This window comes from Caretta caretta, chromosome 3 (genome assembly GCF_965140235.1).
Source record: "Caretta caretta isolate rCarCar2 chromosome 3, rCarCar1.hap1, whole genome shotgun sequence".
Classification (NCBI taxonomy): domain Eukaryota; kingdom Metazoa; phylum Chordata; order Testudines; family Cheloniidae; genus Caretta; species Caretta caretta.
The window spans coordinates 109,594,217-109,614,004 of record NC_134208.1 but is presented as its reverse complement, the minus strand read 5'-3'; the positions used below and the strand labels follow the sequence as shown (position 1 = coordinate 109,614,004).

The following is a 19,788-nucleotide window of genomic DNA, read 5'->3' as shown; positions in this document are numbered from 1 at the left end:
AATGGAGAACTAGATAGCTATCTTATAAGACAAGGGGCAGGATTATTAAACTTATGAGAGCTGAAACAGTTGACCAGGGAATATTTATGTGTCATTTGAAGGATGGCATCTTCCGCCAAGGCAGCATAATCCACACAGAGAACAGCAGGGTATCAGAACTGGGCATATAATAAATTGGAATCCTTGAGTGAGTCTGAAACCTTTTGAGACCGAGAGCACTGGCAGCACTTTCCCTTTTGCAAATGAGAAATTATTACTATTAACTGAGACACAGTGATGCACAGGATGCACTCCAAGGCAGCCACAGACAGATCATTCAGTATTATTGTATGGTTTAAGAGAGGAAGAAGTATTATGTGATCTAAACAAAGACCCATACTACACAATGCCACAAGAGCCAGAGAAAACAATTTTCAATCAATATGAGAGTGCAATGCTCTTTGGAAAAAAAATTAACACTCTTGCATGTAAATCCCTCTCTTCCTCTTTTGTGTGGCTATATATACAGGGTATTGTACATCTGAATTAACTGGAATTGTACAGTAGGCTTCTCCACCGCTACCCATTGTTGACGGCCTCAGCCTCCTTGTTTCTGATATACATAGTACATACCGTACATTAAAATAGCAATGGTGGTCCATTCTCACCATACTCCTGGGTTGATTAGTGGGAGTTATTTAGGTTTATTTATTTATAGTTTTTCCATAATCCCAATCACTGCTGTATCTGAACTCTTCAAAAATATTAATAAACTTATCCTCATAATATTGCTATAAGGAATGGAAAGGAAGTATTATCGTTCCCATTTTGCAGAAGAGGAACTGAGTCAGAGGGACATTAAATGACTTGCCCAATGTCACTCAGGAACTCTGGGGCAGAGCTGAGAACAGACCTCAAGCCTGAGTCCTAGTCCAGTGCCTTAACCACAAGACCATTCTCTCTCATACAGAGGGGAGACAGGGTAACAAAAGGTTGGCTAAAACCGTTTCCAGACACTAATGTTTGTAGCTTTGGGACATTCTGGAACTCTGCATCTCTGAGTTCCTTTGATCTACCTTCTGTCCTTGATCCTCCTCCATCAGTTTTCCCAGGCTGCTCTGATTACCTCCCTCAGAGCTATTCCACTCCCATCTTTCAGCTCCTGTTGCTTCAAGCTGCTCTCTTGCAGCTCCTGTTCTGTCAAGCCAAGCTACTCCTTCTCTGCTCTTCCCCCTCCATTACCTGATGATGCGTTTATTATCTCTGTTTCTCTGTATCTTCCACTTGTCACAGCTCCTCTCTTTACATAATTTAGTATCTCCTCCAGGTATACATAGTACTCTATAATTGGACCACATGAAAATCTTTGTCACTAGTGCTTGAAACAAGGTGGAATGCAAGATAGTGTAGCAAAATTTTTATTTTAGTGCAATACACCCCCAAACATAACAAAACCCCACAACAATTCTGTGCCACCAGTTGAAACTGCAGTGCTACATAATATAGTGATACAACAGTAATATGTCTGTCCCGATTACCCTTTGTGTGGTACAGGAAATAGTAAACCAAGCAAATGATTTACTCTACATATTTCTCCAATAACAGATCCTACTCCTTTCTTCCCTGAGACCATAAAGTACCTGTGAACCAGAATTTAACTTTCCACTTCACGTCAAAACACCAGCAGAAAAAAAAAAAACCCACTAGCAGAGTTTCTGAACTTTGGCGAATGCCACTTGTTAATGAGTGCCATAATTATTACTTAATGAGTATTATAATTCATGAACCTCTTGTCCAACTGATCTCAAATTTAATAGAAATTTTATTTCATCCACAAACCTAATCTTCCAGTTTTGAAGTTGATATTCCTCTGTGAATTTCTGAGGGAGGGGAGCAAGTTGGATTTAAACCTTCACTATGGAGCAGCCACAGCCTGTCCACTATAACAACACACACACATACTGGAACTACTGCAAACTGCTGCCAATTTCTTTTTAAAGGACCATCCAGAGAAATATTTCCTTGTTTCTTCCAATTGCCCCCAAAATCACAAGCCCAGTGCATATATACTGAATTATGTGTACCATAAAGGTTTTATTGGCATGACTGTTGGATGGTCACTTTATGCGCAAATGAGTGCCAATGGAATCTTTTTACCACACTGCACCATCACGTTTTAATAGGCCACATTTCACTAAAATAAACCTTGTAGGTATATTTTACAGATTATTTTAGAAAATGCTACTGATATGAAAAATAGTATTCCTCTCCTTGAAAAGTCAGGCTCTCTGAGTACCATGAGTCCAATTGTACAGGTTTCTGATAGAGAGAAATATTATAATCAATACCTTTTATAAACCACTTAAAATGACCTAAAATAGCTTATTTATACATGCAATGTATCATTTTAAAGTCCTTGCAATCTACCAGGGCTAAAACAAAGCTTTAGTAATTTGGGGAAGGATATTTCTGGCTTTACAAAGATGTAAAGCTCCTGTTTCTGGCTTGGAGATACTGGACTTTGAACCTATGACTAGTCCAGGACTGAACATTGCTTGTCCTGGGCCTCAGACCAGTGTAATTTTGGAGCAGAAATTCCACATTTGGGAAAGGCAAGAAACATTTCTTTGGCAATTTCATTTTTAAGTGGTGGCTAGGGTTGCAGCCCTCCAGGATTGCCCTGGAGTCTCCAGGAAGTAAAGATTAATCTTTAATTAAATATTATGTCATGTGATGAGATCTCAGGAATACGCCAACCAAAATTGACAAGTGGGGGTTGTTAGATGCTGCTCAGAAATCTGAACACTTGGAAGTGGATTCTGAGGAGGTGGATTGTTCAGGTGAGGTAGCCAAAGATGCATAAATGTAATCGATCACACGACTCTGCAATTTATCACATGGTTCTACAATTTATCTCAAGGCTATTGCCACTACATATATAATGTGTTTATACATTACACACATACACACTATAATAGACAATTTTACATAAGCCTGTAATCCCTTTCCCTCTGAGATTACAAAGAGAAGCAGGCAAATAGGAATCCAGTACCATCAATGTACACAACAACCCAATTTGTAATTTGTTTTGCATGATGTGTATGGCACTATACATTTTAAATAGCAAGTATTCCACTGTGAGAAAGATACAGCAATGTGCTTTGTCATAAACTATGTTATACATTTCCAACACATTCTGCCCATTGTATTTCAAGCTTCTTCACTCTACTTCACTCCACTAGCTTGCGTTGTAAGTGCAATTATTGTAGATTATTTTAATCTGGCATTGTTTATGTTAAAAGAAATGTTATTTTGATTGATCAGCACAAATCTACAAGCTGCAGTAAAGGCAATTATGTCTGACATAGGGACATTATAGAAATCTATAACCTGAACCTTTAAAGCCTGACTTGAACCATCAAGTTTGACTTATGAGACCAGTTACAACACTGCTTCATGCAAAAAGCATTAGGTTAATGCTGGATCAAGCAGTTTTGCCAAACATGCACTGGCATAATTAATCAAGAATATTTCAGAAACGGATTGCCTGTAAGAGGTTATTGATTTCCTTTCACGATATGTTTTCCTTATGAGGTGCTGCGATGCTATGTATCGGAGATGTTTTGGCATGTATTTTTCAGTGACTAAGCCTTGATCTCTCTTGCTGGATTTCTGCCATTGGTGCATTGACATCTGAAACTACTCATGTTTGACAGCCTTATGCATGAGCTATGTGGCTTCCAAGTTGGATGGGATTAGTATAGGAGACTTTCTAAATACTTCAGGTTTAATTGAAAGCAGATAAATACAAGGGTCTCAAGAAGGTGGCATACTTTTTACAAATGGCATCACATTAAATCATACACACACGCTTAGAATGAGAGAAATTTCAGTGTTAAGCAGTGTAGTATGCTCAAGAAATCAGTTGCCCTTGTTTTAATATAGATGAATAATTCTGATAATGACACATCTTCCTAAGCTATGAATTTGCTGCATGATTGTAAGTGGGCATATGCCAAGTACACCTTGGTACATACATTTTGTGGGAAACAGCATTTTTTATTGTGGCTGGAAGGTGTTTTGCCTTTCATCCAAACTTTTATTAAGGCATTATTTGATTTCTTTTGTTAACCATGCCAGCTGTATTATGATACCTAACACAAACTACTCATGAACGCAATCTTAAGGTTGTAGAGTTACAATTAAAAATGTCAGAAAATATGAAAGATAAGGTTTCCGTAAAAGAATAGATTCAGCCACTATATATATATATATATATATATATAGTAAGGAGAATTTTATTTTCCTGTTTTTCTTGTTAAATGTGCAATTTAATATGTTTTTGAGCATATTTATGTACTAGTAACGAAAGCCTGTGTCACACAGCTGTAATTCGTAAATTCACGTGTGTAAACGAGCTCAAAATTGTGGAGAATATAAAAATTGGATGGTAACAGACCACAGATCCCAGTGATGACTGCACCTTGGTGATATTCTGAGCAAAAAGAGCTCTCAATCATTCTCGTAGCTCTTTCCAGCACTTCACACTGACTCAACAGACCTTGTAGGCTACAGAAGGATGTTTGGGGTTATTGCATGTGCTGCAGTGAGGGACTATGTGTGTTTGGGGTTATTGTGTATGCTTGTGGTGGCGGTGGTGTGTGGGTGGCTGTGTTGATCTGTGTCTAGAGGAATTGTGCTGGGAGAATTGGTGTTGACCGATGCAGGTGGCAGTTGGGCATATGGGTATGGGCATTGGACCAAGTAATCCACCATCAGTGCAGTGTCCGTCATACAAACAATGAAATTGTGGCTTCTAAATTAGTTGTAGGGTAAGGATAATGATTAGTTGAGTTACTTCTGATATCACAATGGTCTAGAACTTTTGCCATGGCATAGATTCATGCCTTACTGTATCTATACACTGCTCAAGTGTAATTCATAAAGTCAAAATTAATGAGAGTTTAAAAACTGGATGGTAACAGATGGCAAATTCTAGTGATCACTGAACCTGGTGATAGTCTGAACAAAAAGACCTCTCAACCATGCTAGTTACTGCTTCCATTGCTTCACACTGACTCAACAGATGTTTTAAGCTTCAGAGTGACACACAGAGTGATATTAGTGGAATCTTATTATACAGATTTACTACACACTAGATAGGAAACATGCCTGTATATTGCTGTATGAAGCTTATCTTTTGCATTTCCTTTCTTTTTTTAGCTTTTAACTGTGCAAACATAATGTTGCTTTCATGTAGATTATGAGTTTGACAGTCTCTTGATGGAAAACGGACAGCTGGTCTCTGATGTCAGCAAGCCCACCTAGCAGGATGGGCGCAATATGGGAAGACCCCTGCAATACAGTCCAAAAAGCTGTGCAAAGAGGCAAGCTGTGGGTGAAACCATTTTGCCATGTTACCTGTAGCCTTCACCATACTTTGTACTTCTATCATACCCTTCACCTCAGAATCTTGAAGCATTTCATAAACAATTTTCATAACAGCTTTGTGAAGTAGATAGGGACACTGAAGAATAGAGAGGTCACATAAAGGCTATGTAGACTCAGGTACAGAGAGATTAAGTCATTGTAACAGGGTTAAAAAAAGAACTAGACAAGTTAATGGAGGATAGGTCCATCAGTGGCTATTAGCCAGGATGGGCAGGGATGGTGACCCTAGCCTCTGTTTGCCAGAAGCTGGGAATGGGTGACAGGGGATGAATCACTTGATGATTACCTCTTCTGTTCATTCCTTCTGGGGCACCTGGCACTGGCCACTGTCGGAAGACAGTATTCTGAGCTAGATGGACCTTTGGTCTGACTTAGTATGGTCGTTCTTATGTTCTTAAGTAATGTGCACACAGTAAATCTGTGGCAGAGCTTAGAACTGAATCCAGATCACCCAAGTTCCAGTCCAGTGCCTTCACTACAGATCATCCTTCTTCTTGTCTCCTGATGCTCAGCCCAGTGCTCCTTCCCATAGGCCACAGATTACTTTAGTAACATCTCTCCTACTCTCAACACTGTTAAACACAAGGTGTTCCTCACCTAATTACATGACATAAAAGGAGCGAATGACACAGCACTACAATGGCTTCCATCATTTCGCTCATGTCAGAGTGGAGGTGGTTGGCTGTTCTTATGCCCAAAGAGCAAAAGAACCAGTGGAGTCCAGTAGGCATCTATCTCACCTCCTCTGCAATATCTATGAAACCACTTAGAGACTGTGGCCAGAGTTGCTCAAAACTTATCAAAAAGAACAGGAGAACTTGTGGCACCTTAGAGACTAACAAATTTATTTGAGCATAAGCTTTCGTGAGCTACAGCTCACTTCATCATGAAAGCTTATGCTCAAATAAATTTGTTAGTCTCTAAGGTGCCACGAGTCCTCCTTTTCTTTTTGCGGATACAGACTAACACGACCGCTACTCTGAAACCTGTCAAAACTTATCAGTTGTCTTTCATGGAAAATTTTAATTCCACCCCGCAAAAACTCCGCATGAAAATATTTTGTTGAAATGCTGAAACTGAAATAATTTTTTTTCCAGTTCTTTGAAAGCCAGGGTTTTTTTCCAGTAAAAATTTTCATTCAGTTATTGAAAACTGAAGTTTTTTTCTTTTCTTTTTTAATTCCGTTTCAAAAACCTGAAAATGTTTTGGTTTTTGATTTTCAATTTCTCTCTGAAAAAAAATCCGACTAGCTATACTTGTACCTTTCCAGTGCTGACAACTTTACAGACAATAATCAGTAAAAAAGTTAAAACTAATTTCAGGATGCATTTTTTCTTATAATGCCCACATCAAGATATATTAATGATATCTTACAGATATAGGACCCTTCAGATTTCAAGATGGTTGTCATCTTCATCCTAAACTTAGAGAAGTCATAAACGTGTAAGGTATCTTTAATGTGACTTGACAAAGATGTTAAGAAAAAATGCCTTATGCAACTGAAACATGTTATTTTAACTCTACTGATTATTTTATGTACAATATAAACATTATGGCTTTTTCACTATAAATACCTATAAAATATATAGACTTACTTCCTTGTTTAACTATTTGTTGTTTTATTTTAGATGCATATTGGCTCAACCTCATACTTTATATATTTTGTGTGTGAAACCTTCTGCTCCATATTATTATTCAGACCCATATGCAACCACACAGAAAATATCTGTTATTCCCAGGTTTCCTTCATGCAAAAACTAGGCTCTCTAACAGCTGGTCTACACTACCGCTTAAGTCAATGTAATTTATGTTGCTCAGGGGTGTGAAAAAGACACCCCCCAGCAATCTGAGTTAGATTGACCTAAGCATTGTCCACTTTGGTGCTATGTTGGCGGGAGACGCTCTCTCCTGCCGACATAGCTTCCGCCTCTCATGGAGGTGGAGTAATTATGCCGACAGGAGAGCACAAAAGGAACCAAGATCCCTAGTGATTTCCATACCCTTAGAGCAACAGATGGACCTCCTCCTTCCTTAGTCTGGTGCTGCTGCCCCCCGAGGTTCATTGTTCTTGGTGACTGCAACTTCCACATAGACAGTGCCAAGGACACCACAGCATCCAAACTCTTCTCTTGCATAGGTTTCACACAAAGTTCCCACACACTCAGCTGGGCACATGCTGGCTCAGATCCTCGGCCTAGGAGTAGATGCTCAGGATGTAACAAATGTCCTGCTCTGCCTGAGTACTCATATGGCTCTCTTCAGCATAGTATCTGACTACCATCCTGGTCTGATCTGCACCTCATCCAGGGAAAGATTATTTCATTCCTTTCGTCCCACCAGGGGAATGAAGCAATAAAGCAGGTTTGCGTGCCAACACTTTTTAATTTTTAGTTTTCAGCATACCCTAAAGCCACAAACTGCCTGGCTGCAAGGCCAAGGTGCTGATGAGCTGTTTGAGGCAGGGCGCTGCTAGGAAAGTCCTTAATCAGCTCCTGTCACCCCAGCCCCAATCAGGGGGAATGGATTGGGGCTGGGTAAATAGCCAGTGCTTGGCTGGGAACTTCCCGCATCTGCCAGCCTCGTTAGCAGGAGCTAAAAGACTGGGAAGAAGTGGAGGAAGTGGGGTGGAGACCAGGAGGGGAAGATCAGAGAAGGCTCAGAGGGAGAAAGGAGCCTACTAGTCTGTTACTGGTCAGGCCGGTGTGAGGCCAAGCTGTGTAAATAGCCTGTAAACAGTGGGAAACTGGTGGTGGGAACCGGACACAAAATAAAGAGCACAGGTGTTGCACCAGCTTGGAGCATCCCTGAGTCTTTAAGGAGCGGGCCAAAGGGGCCAAATCCTACACGGTGCAGTGTGCACCCCGTTACATGGGTATTATAATCATCTGACCAATTCATCTTTCCACTCCCCAGACACAAGCTGTGTCTCCCCACTCATCAGTGAGGAAGATCAGTATGGCTCACCCAGGGGTGAAAGTAACATTAAACACTTACCGGTACAGGGGCCTGGCTCTGGTCCTCTGGAAGGGGCGGGGCCTCGGGCAGAAGGGGTGGGACTGCGGGTCAGCCTCCTCCAGCCAGCCCATCCACGCTGCATGGCCTGTGCCTCCTGGGGCTCCGGCGGCAATTTAAAAGGGCCCGGGGCTCTGGCCGCTGCCGCAGTAGCAGTGGCCGGGAGCCCCAGGCCCTTTTAAATCGCTGGCCCTGGGGCAGCTGCCCTTTTGCCCCCCCACCCCGTGAGCTAGGTTCTATTCAGTGTCTTCAGCGCAGAAGAGGCAGCCCAGGAAGAGAGGAGCAAAGACAGCTTTATGCCGCCTTTATGCTGCCCAGTTGGCCCTCAAGCTCCTCATCTGTCCCAGTTTTATTTTAAAAAGAATCATTGCTGTTCCATTTTGAGCAGGGAGCGGAATCTGCTGCACAGAACAGGAATCATTTTTTTAAAAACCACACACACAGAAACCCAACAGCTCTCATCTCACTATCTGACTTTAAAACTTTGCTGGAGCCTGTATAATTAATTTAAACAGATGAGAGCTTTTTTTATTCTTTTTTTTTAAAATGCTGGTTACTCCAACAGACTGCAATGGAGCTGCAACAATTTCAAAGGCTTCCGCTCCCTGCACAGAACCGAGCAGCTGCAGAACAGTTCTTTGAAGAGGAAATGGCACCCAACGGGACAGGCAGGCAGCTCAGGGCTGAGCTCAAACAGCCCCAGAAGTCCTAGGGAGCATCTGAGGACATCAAAAGAAGGAAGATCCAGGCTTAGAGACATCTGAAGAATTAATCTGAAAGACTTCCCACCTTCCAGGAGCTTTCGTCAGTGCAAGCAGTAGCGATTGGAGGAAGGAGCCTTTCAGAGATCACATGACATTTGACTGAGGCAGCCCTAACTCTTGGGGCCTGGGAATTAAGGGTCCAGCTTGAGTTGTGGCAGGCTTCCTGGTTTTTGTATTAAAAATATAGATCTACATTTAAACAATAAAAGTACGTTGTTAAAAAAAGGACTCCTGTATTTCAACACATGTCTTAGGGCTTGTCTCCACTGAGGAGGGGGAGGGTTTAAACCGGAGTGAATTGACACACATTGTTTAACTCAGCATGGAAGGCACAGTAATAGCATGCACACAGGACGCTACGCCTTCTTTCAATTCACATCATTGTGTGCACATGGCAGTGGCTTGCCGCACGCTAAGTGTGCGGCATTCTCAGAAGGTATCCCATTGGTCCTTTACGTCACTGCTCAGCAGCATGCGCTCTGGGATTTTTCTTGCTCTGCTTAGCAGAAGCCAGTTGCGTTCAAAGTTTTTAAAAATCCCATGTTTCCACTGTCTTGACCCCATGCTTCCTTTCCAGGCAGACTTTTCAAATGGTTGTGGGTCAGCATAGACTCAAGAATACTCTGCGCTATTCTGCTGGTAATCACAAGTACGCAGAGGCTGCTTGAGTGTATTTCAGCTCTTAAAGCCAGATTAATTCAGCATTGAACTTCACCAGCTGCACCACTGAGTGGAAGATCTGGCAGCAGCAGCAGATTCAGTGGTGGCAGAGGAAGTGGGACAAGAATGAAAAAGAGGAGGACACAGAGCAACTGATACTAGAGGAGCAATTCCTGGAACAGCTTCACACTGGACAGCACCGCTTCTGGGCTTGAGAAACCAATGTGGATTGGTGGGAAAGAATTGGTCTGCCGACCTGAAATGGCCAGCAATAGAGACAGAATTTCAGGATGGCGAAGGCACCCTTTTTTGAGATAGGAGTCTCAATCCTGGGAGCTGCAGTGGCAGTGTATCAACATGCAGTACCCCATATCCATGGAGAAGCGGGTCGCCATTGCCATCTGGAAGCTGACGACACCCAAATACTACCAGTTGATAGCCACACAATTGGGGAGGTCAACCACTGGGGCAACTGTCACGCAAGTGTGTGATGCCAAGGAAAAGGTACCGTTGTACCAGATTGTAAAGCTTGAAATGCTCAGGAGATTGCTGATGGCTTTTGCCCACAAGGCATTCCCAAACCGTATTGGAGCAATAAGGACCCATGTGCCTATTATTTGCCTCCTCTTCCCTAGGGCACAGAATTTATACACTGAAAGGGGTATTTCTCCATGGTGCTCCATTATCCTGGCAAGTTTCCAGACCACCTTGCATTTAAGTATGTAAAGGTCTATGCTGCTAAGAGCTTTGGGAACTCCGCTCTATCGATCTTAATGGAGAACGGACTGCTTGCCTTCAGGATCACTATGGACAGTAATGGTGTGGAGATTGCTCTGGTTATCCAGGGAAACCTGACTAATCCTCTGGCTTTGCTGGTCATGATGCCATTCAAAGGGAGATAAGGAGGGAACAGTTTAACTATCACCTCAGTAGTTGCAGAATGGCAGTGGAATGTGCATCTGGCCATCTGAAAGGAAGGTGGTGCTGTTTGTGGAATAAGTTGGAAGCAGCAGAAAAAAATGTGCCAAAGATTTAGCAGCATGTTGTACTTTGCACAATATTTGTGAGACTAAGGGAGAAAGCCTTAACAATGGGTGGGAGGCGGAGGTGCAGGGACTTGCTCAGTGGTTTGAGCAGCCAGCAAGGCATCCAATAGAAAATGGAAACAGCCAGGGCAACACTATTATGGAATGCCTATTCATCGTACTTTGAGTCTCAGGCCTGAGACTATGCAGCTGAACGTCCAGCTACTAAGCCATCAGGCGGGCTAGGGGTGGGATGGATTGGGATCAATGTTGTTTCTGGGTGGTGGAAGTGCAGCATTGTGGGAATCCTTATTTTTCCTCAGGTCTGTGCTTAGAATACACTGATGACTCCTCATAAATGAATGTTATCAAGTTTTTATTATTAAATACTGTATTAAATTAGAGCACGAGTGAAGCAAAAATTCACAGTGGTACAGTACCGTGGAGGGCAGAACACATCCAGGGGAGGGGGATTCAAGTCACAGATATATGCCTTCCCTCTGCCACTTCTTGTTCCTGAGTCTTCTGTCGTTGAGCGGTGAGGCTTGATGTTACCAGGGTTGTTAGTTGGCTCAAAAGAGCTGGGCTCCCAGGTTCAGCTGTTCTCAGTGCCCTGGTTCAATGAAGGGAAAGGCCTCTAGGAGCACAGCTCCAGGGGTACAGAGTGGAGGAGTTGCTGGCATTCCTAGTACCCTGTATTGTCCAGGGCACGGCTTAAATTCTCACAGAGTATTTCCTGGGGCACAGGGCTTCAGCTCCGCGAGAGGCACCAAGGCTGGGAGCTTCAGACCTGTAGGAGACGCCAGGGCTCAGGCTTCAGACCTGCGGGTTTGAAAATATTTACCAGAGCTCCACTCCAGCCAGCTCCAGCTGAATTTAAGCCCTGGTTCAGGGGCTACAGAACATGTACTGCAGCAGAGCTTCCTGGCTCTGTATTGCCTCCTTAGGGTTTGCCTTTGCATCTCCCTGTCTTTTCCAATACTGTGCTGTCTTTTGCCATGGCCGCACTGTCCCTGGCCACTGCGACACAGACTTTGGCCAGTCCAAAGATCTCTCTGGAGCTCCATTTCTTTTTCCAGCTGCGTCCTCAAGTGCTGCCTCCCCCTTTCTGCTATTTTCATTTTTCCTTGGGACTCGGCAGTGATGTCTGCAAACACTTCATCCCGAGTTTTCTGTTTTCCACCTCTCAGGTTAGCCAGACACCGAGCTGTTGATAAAGGCCCTGCCCTGGCTGCTGCAGGTGCTTTGGGGGGTAGGAGTAGGAAAAACCCACAAGTGGTTATTGTTCACATTCCAAAGATGCCGTGATAGCTTTTTTTTATATGCATTTCTGACTTTCCCTCTCTGAGATTCTTTCCAGTCTTGAGGGAACCTCAGAGATGTTAAGTGGTGTATGCATGAGGAGGGTTGTACTGGGATTATTGCCAGTGCAGTATATGCTGTTGGGGTTTGCTGTTGTGCCTTAAAAGCAAGGTGGAGGGGATGTGTTGGGAATTATGTTTCCAGTTTGGGTTTTTGCTTATATGGTGTCAGAGGGATTAATGTGGGGTATCTGGGGGTAAACTGAATAGTAATTCCCTCTACATCCCCTTTAGGCTGTCCTGACTCTTGATGACATTACACTGAAGTGGGTGACTGGGAGGCAGAGAATGGCCTTATTCAAAAAGCCAAAGGGCAGACCAGTAAGACAGAGATATGCTGTGAAGTTATTCATTAGGATGGTCCCCCCAGAAGTGCTGTGGGAGTGGAAAGGAGGTGCAAGCTATACCGGGGGGAATGGCTGAGCAGCTATCCCCATAATATCCAGACCAAAACTGAGCAATTTCTCAGTGTTAGATTCTGCTTGATCTCCCTTGCAGACATGGAGAACGAGCAGAGAAAAACAGACAGGGTTCTGCAATGACTGTCTGAAGCATTCACTGTAAGAATGCAGGTTATGTGGGCTCACAAACAGCCGATAGTCAGGGCTTTAGAATGAAACAGAGGCCAACTGCCCACCTGGAGCAGCCGTCATTTTGAAAATGTGTACAAGGGAGCCAAATGGACAGTGTGGGCTGGGTGAGGAAGAGAGGGAGGCGGGAGCTGGAGACTCTGAAAGGTTCCTAGCTCACGTCTGCCTAAAATGGCTGTGGCCATGGGCCACCTGGAACAGAAGCTAGCATGCTCATATAGCACAATAATAAAGACAGGGACTTACATGCTGAAGTTCCCTTGAGAGGATCCTCCTGCTTTTGAACCAGTGACCCTCACTCCTGTCCTTGTTTTTTCATTTGTTGTCCCCCCTAATCTTTTGATGCTTGGATCCAGTGGCTCCTCCCATTAAGCTCGGGGGTGGGGGGGACCTTTAGATGTGGACGGGCTTGTGCCCGCCCATCCCCAGAGCCTCAATAGGTGCAACGCCCCCATGCCTCCTGGCCTGGGTTTCTGGCTAGGAATTGGACTCAGCTGCTGCACAACAGGAATTGGGCTTGACATCTACCTGGCTGGCTTCAAGATCCTCAGGCCTGAAGAGATCCTGGCTTTCCAGAGATAGCTCTTCACTGGCCTCCCACTGCTCATCCTCCAGTGAGACTTGCTGGTTGTCCTTGCAGAGGGTAGAGGGGGTGGAAAGAGAGAGGGCAGCAGGGTCCACAACTTTCTTGGGTTGGGAGGCTGTGTAATTGTGGAAAATCCTGTCCAGCTCCTCAAAAAATGGACAGGTCACAATTCCACTACTTGACTCTTTCCCTGGTTTGAATATAAGTCATCCTGAGCTGTCTGCTCTTTGCACTGGTCAGTGTCCCGGCTGTGCCCCCTCACAGTCGTCTGCTTAGTGATGCCCATAAAAAGATCTTTATTCGAATGGCTGGTCACAAGATCTTCCTGCACAGTCACTTCTCCCTAGATGGCAATAAATTCCAGGGTCTCAGCACGGCTCCAAGTGACTGCCCCAGGCCTGTTGTAAGGCTTCTGGAGTTCTACTGCACCGTGCTGATACACTCAAATCCAAGAGCAAGTGGTCAAATTTTGGCCCCGTGTCAGTTTTTAAAATGGGGGAGGGGGCATCCAGTCATCTTGACACTAGAGAAGTGGGGTGCACACAGTAAACAGACAGGTCACTAATGGCTGCCTGCAAAGCAGTGTAAGATAGCTGTTGCAGGACTGCCAAAGCAGTACACAGCAGTATTACTTGCACATAAACAACAGACTGAACCAATTCAATTCACAGCAAATGTAGTTCACTTTGAAAGAGGACTCTGGAGTTCCCAATAAATACAGAATTAGTGTTTTATACTGAATTACATTGTGTGTATGTAAGCACTTTCAAAGTGGTTTAATTGGACTTAATCTGGTTTAGCACCCCCCCCCCCCCCCACCCTGTAGAGCCAAGCCCTTAATGAGAGATTATTTTCTAAAAATCAATTAAACATAACCTGGGACTTCAGTTCAGCCTGAATAGGGGCATTCACCATGAGAAGTCCAATATCTCAAGTGCAGTAGTTTCCTTGCCCCACAGGTGAACGTGGTCCCGGGGATGCTTTGGGAGACCTAGAACTTCAGGGCACAATACCTTCCCAAATAATCCAAAATGCAAAGTGAGTGTACACATTGCAACATCCCTGGGGCTGGAGCACCCTTCTCCCCCAAGCATAACCGGGTAGCTTTGTGGGCTAGTGCAAAGAGAAGAGGGTCATGATCCCACCTTCTCCTCACACACTGTGGGATAATTTGAATCAAAAGGGGAGCAGTCCTTGTGCTCTCCTAGTATCAGCAGCTGTGATTGCCCTCGCCCTTGTGTGATGTGTGCAAGAAGGTGGGGAAGTTTCTTTTACCCTTCCTCCCCCTATACTCTTGGGGGAATTCTGCACCACTGTGCATGCAAAATTTGTGCAGAAATTAATGTTTTTTGTGCAGAATTTCCTTTTCCTCCACAGAAATGGGCTGCAGAGTTACTGGCCGCCACTAGGGGCCACTGGATGCAGCAGAGCACAGCTTGCAAGTAGAAGACAGCTTGAGAGGGGGAGGAGGATGTAGCTGGAGGGTTCCTGGCAGCTACAGTTCTCAGCACGCCCTGAAGGAAGGAGGCATAGGAAACGCCATACAAGCCCAGGAACCAACATCAGGCTGTTTCTCCCTCTGGATCTCTGGGCTCTGGGGGAAGATGGGGTACGTGTATCTGAGTGTGGGGGGCCTGCAGCTGAGGTCTGCGGGGTGGAGATTAGGAGATGCGTGCGAGTCTCTGGACTGGGGGGAGGTGCAGCTGCGTTCTGGTGGGGAGGGGGTGTGGGTGTCTGGCCCCCTGCTGGGCTGTCGGGGGAGGGGGCAGAGAAACAGGAACTGGGTTGTCGTAGTTTAACTCTCTACTCCGGGAGGAATTTTTTTGTCTCTGTATTCTTACAGAAATACCTGCTGACAGGTATTTTGAAATAAATTACCAAAATAATAAACACTGATATGATTATATCATGTTATTTTGACAAATAAAATATGAAAAAATTTGCAATATTGTGCACAGAATTTTTAATGTTTTGGCACAGAATTCCCTCAGGAGTACCCCTGGCCCTAACACATCTATCCTGTCCTTTTGAGTACAGGGACAACCTGTTCCTTTATAAACACTCCATTCCACATCTAGGTTTGCATCCATTACTCACTCTACTGTATGTATGTTTTGGCTATACTGAAGTATTTAACTACACCACTGCCCTCAGTATACTGAGGGGGTTTGTATGTTGATTGACAAATACTCATCCTGAAATTTGCACACACTTTGCTCTCATCTATGGCTCCCATAACACACCCATAACTATCTTTTCTATTTAAGAGATTGCTAGCAAAATCAATAAATAAAAATCAACAAATCTTGCCATCGCTCCATGTACACACATACAAACTTGCAGAGAATACGGGTGACCTTCAGCCTAATTTTGTAACCCATAGAACTGTCCGGCTCACTTTATTAAATAAACCCTAACTGTTCCTTTAATTTAAAAATATAATTTTCAGTTGATTCAGCTTTTTTTGTAGATGAAATTTGTTCCAACATTTAACACTCCCAACTCAGACCCAAAACACATATGGAATATTGGCTTCAGTGCACTGATCTATCCTAATTAGAGTACCAAATACCACCAAAGCCACAATACAAACAGCAGTTAATTTAGTTCAAGGCTCACAGAATAAAGATATTAAAATGAATGCATATTCTTTGGAAGCTGTGTGCTCCCTTTATTACTAATGTATAAATAGATACCATTTTAGTACACTCTGCTACGGCACATAATCAAAATGTTGTCTAGAAAAAGAACTGACACAATTGCCTCTGCTTTGTTGGATTGTGCTAATTATACACCCATCACATCAAACCACTCCATCTTTGTCCTGTAACCAGCATTCTCTCTCCCGCCTTGTCAATTTCATGCTACTCTTCTCTCCATAGTTATTAACTTTATTCTGTGTGTGTATGTGCATGTGTGTGTGAGAGAGTGAGTGTGTGTGTGAGAGAGAGTGTGTGCTAATACCAATGACTTGAGCCAAACTGAACACAGATAGATACTGTATACGTTTTCACAAACAGCTTTACCTTCGCAATTCCCCGATGTATGGGGACCCAATTTTTTTCGGATCATTCTGAGTTTGACAGGACAATACTTTTTCTTGCAAAGAACTATCCCAGCATAATTTTGCATTATAAATAGTTTTGCTTGGCAACTAACTTTATGTCACAATGTTGTGCTGTCAGTCTCAGATGTGAGTTGTGGCATAGCATCATTGCATTATGACAAATTGCACTATGACAAAGAATTTGGCTGAATATCTTAATTTTAAACACTTTTACTATATTATTGACTTTTACTATTCCAGTCCTTTGCCTCAACTGAGCACAGAGTGCTTTATTGTACTGTTCTATGCTGTGGAAAAAATAGAACAAAGAACTAAGATGAGACCACTGGACTAATTTACACTTAAACTTTCTTCCCTGGGAGTGAAAAGTGCACTGATCTCCTGTACCATCTCACTTCTTTTAATCATATTTTAAAAGGATGATGAGACCAAGTGCTGTAGAATGAAAACTCAGTGGGCAGTTGTTTATAGTTACAATGGCAAGATAAATATGCAAACCAGAAAATAAATTCAAATGCTCTCAGAGTTTTGAACGGAATGTACAAATTTTGTTTAATTAGGTCACTAAGCATATATTTGTGTACTTGGATGTTTTGCCTTTGGCAGTTCACCTGTGGCAGCTACCCTATTTGAGATATCGGCGTTCTCATTGTGAATAACTTAAATCATTTCTGGGCTAGAAAAATCGAAATATTAAAACACTCATCCAAAATTTGTCTTTGCTGATTGAGAGAGAGCACAATGCCGTGGCGTCCTGATTCTGCATCACGTTTTCTGCTGCCCCAACTTTCTGCTCTGCACAACAGAGAGGCAGTGCCATCAGAGAGCCAGTTACAGCTATCAGAGTAGCAGCCCTGTTAGTCTGTATTCGCAAAAAGAAAAGGAGGACTTGTGGCACCTTAGAGACTAACCAATTTATTTGAGCATAAGCTTTCATGAGCTACAGCTCACTTCTCAGATGCATTCAGTGGAAAATACAGTGGGGAGATTTATATACACACAGAACATGAAAAAATGGGTGTTATCATACACACTGTAAGGAGAGTGATCACTTAAGATGAGCTATGATGCTCTGCCCAGCTCTGGCACAGGTTAGAGCAGTCCATCCCTAACATATCCATGATGTGGCCCCTAAGCAGAGAGTGAGCTAGAAGGTTGACACCCCAGGGGACTTCCCCCATGCTGGGAGACAGAGTGGGGCAGGGAATCTAACCCTCAATCTCTATCATGTTTTTCTGAACAAAGATTTGAAAATCCTGTGCTGTGTTTGGACCAACACATGAAGAGTCTGACGGTGAATTAGAAAAGTAACTACAGCTTTATTAAGAACTCAGTACAACTAGGCTCAACAGAAACTGCCTACGCAGGTTGAAAACCACTTCTAATTCAGACCCGTCCTCGATCCAAAGCTGCCCACAAGCAAATCAAGTTACAAATCTTGTATCATTCAAACAACTCCCTGAGGGCATGACCGCTACCTCGCAGCTTTTCAGAGCTGCTTCATCCTTTGTGGTATCACATACATTGCACAGTAGTTCTGGAACTGCCCGGTTAAACAGAGTACTATGTATTTGCAAGGTGAGATTTGTTATGCTTATATATTTTTTTACCTTGATTACATTTCTCATTAATAGATAGCAAGAAGGTTTCTTAGCCCTGGTCTACACTACGAGTTTAGGTCGAATTTAGCAGCATTAGATTGATTTAACCCTGCACCTGTCCACACAAGGAAGCCATTTTTGTCGACTTAATAGGCTCTTAAAATCGATTTCTGTACTTCTCCCCGACGAGGGGATTAGCGCTGAAATCGAAATTGCTGGGTCGAATTTGGGTTAGTGTGGACACAATTCGATGGTATTGGCCTCCAGGAGCTATCCCACAGTGCTCTATTGTGACAGCTCTGGACAGCACTCTGAACTTGGATACACTGCCCAGGTAGACAGGAAAAACCCTGCAAACTTTTGAATTTCATTTCCTGCTTGCCAGTGTGGCGAGCTCATCAGCCGAGGTAACCATGCAGAGCTCATCAACAGAGGTGACCATGCAGAGCTCATCAGCAGAGGTGACCATGGAGTCCCACAATTGCAAAAGAGCTCCAGCATTGTCCGAACAGGAGGTATTGGATCTGATCGCTGTATGGGGAGATGAATCTGTGCTATCAGAACTCCGTTCCAAAAGATGAAATGCCAAAATATTTGAAAAAATCTCCAAGGGCATGAAGGACAGAAGCTATCACAGGGACTCACAGCAGTGCTGCATGAAACTTAAGGAGCTTACGCAAGCCTACCAAAAAACCCAAGAGGAAAACACCCACTCAGGGTCAGAGTCCCAGACTTGCCACTTCTATGATGAGCTGCATGCAATTGTAGGGGGTGCCCCTACCACTGCCCCACCCCTGTACGTGGACTCCTGCAAGGGGGGAGTCTCATGCCACAGGGATGAGGATTTTGGGGATGAGGAAGATGATGAGGAGGGAGAGGTTGAAGATAGCGCACACCAGGCAAGCGGAGAAACCGTTCTCTCCAATAGCCAGGAACTGTTTATCACCCTGGAGCCAATACCCTCCCAACCTGGGTTCCCGGACCTTGAAGGCGGAGAAGGCAGCTCTGGTGAGTGTACCTTTGTAAATATAATACACGGTTTAAAAGCAAGCGTGTTTAATGATTAATTTGCCCTGAAGACTTGGGATGCATTCGCGGCCAGTACAGCTACTGGAAAAGTCTGTTAACGTGTCTGGGGATGGGGTGGAAATCCTCCAGGGACATCTCAATGAAGCTGTACTGGAGGTACTCCCAAAGCCTTTGCAAAAGGTTTCTGGGGAGTGCAGCCTTATTGTGTCCTGCATGGTAGGACACTTTACCATGGCAGGCCAGTAGCACGTAGTCTGGAATCATTGCATAAGAAAGCATGGCAGCGTGTGGTCCCGGTGTTTGCTGGCATTCAAGCAACATTCGTTCTTTATCTCTCTGTGTTATACTCAGGAGAGTGATATCATTCATAGTCACCTAGTTGAAACAGGGGAATTTTATTAAGGGGACATCAGAGGTAGCCATTCCTGCTGGGCTGTTTGCCTATGGCTGAAAAGAAATCATCCCTACCGTTAGCCACACGGTAGGGGGAGGGGTGAAGCAATCATTCCAGAGAATTAGGTGTGTGTGGGGGTTAGTTGGGTTTGTGCTGCACGTTAACCCAAAAACATCAGTCCCTCCTTTTAAATGACCAATGTGTCTTTTTCAATTTTACTCACCCTTTTTTTCCTCCCGCAGCTGCAAATGTTTCAATGCTGTGACTAG

General features: G+C 43.7%; 1 protein-coding gene across 4 annotated transcripts in view; it reads right to left on the bottom strand.

Moving 5' to 3' along the window:
- Positions 1-19,788, bottom strand: part of AIG1 (androgen induced 1) — a 193,688-nt gene that overhangs the window by 29,645 nt on the left and 144,255 nt on the right. The window contains exons 1-2 of one of the 4 annotated variants that reach the window (XM_075126786.1): positions 8,425-8,552; positions 7,431-7,624 (exon numbers count right to left, since the gene is read on the bottom strand). The exons of the other annotated variants lie outside the window; for them this stretch is intronic. Of the exons in view, the coding sequence (XP_074982887.1) occupies positions 7,431-7,624; positions 8,425-8,527 (297 nt within the window). The 5' untranslated portion in view covers positions 8,528-8,552. Of the gene's footprint in view, positions 1-7,430; positions 7,625-8,424; positions 8,553-19,788 lie in introns of those variants that run through there. 4 annotated transcript variants of the gene reach the window in all.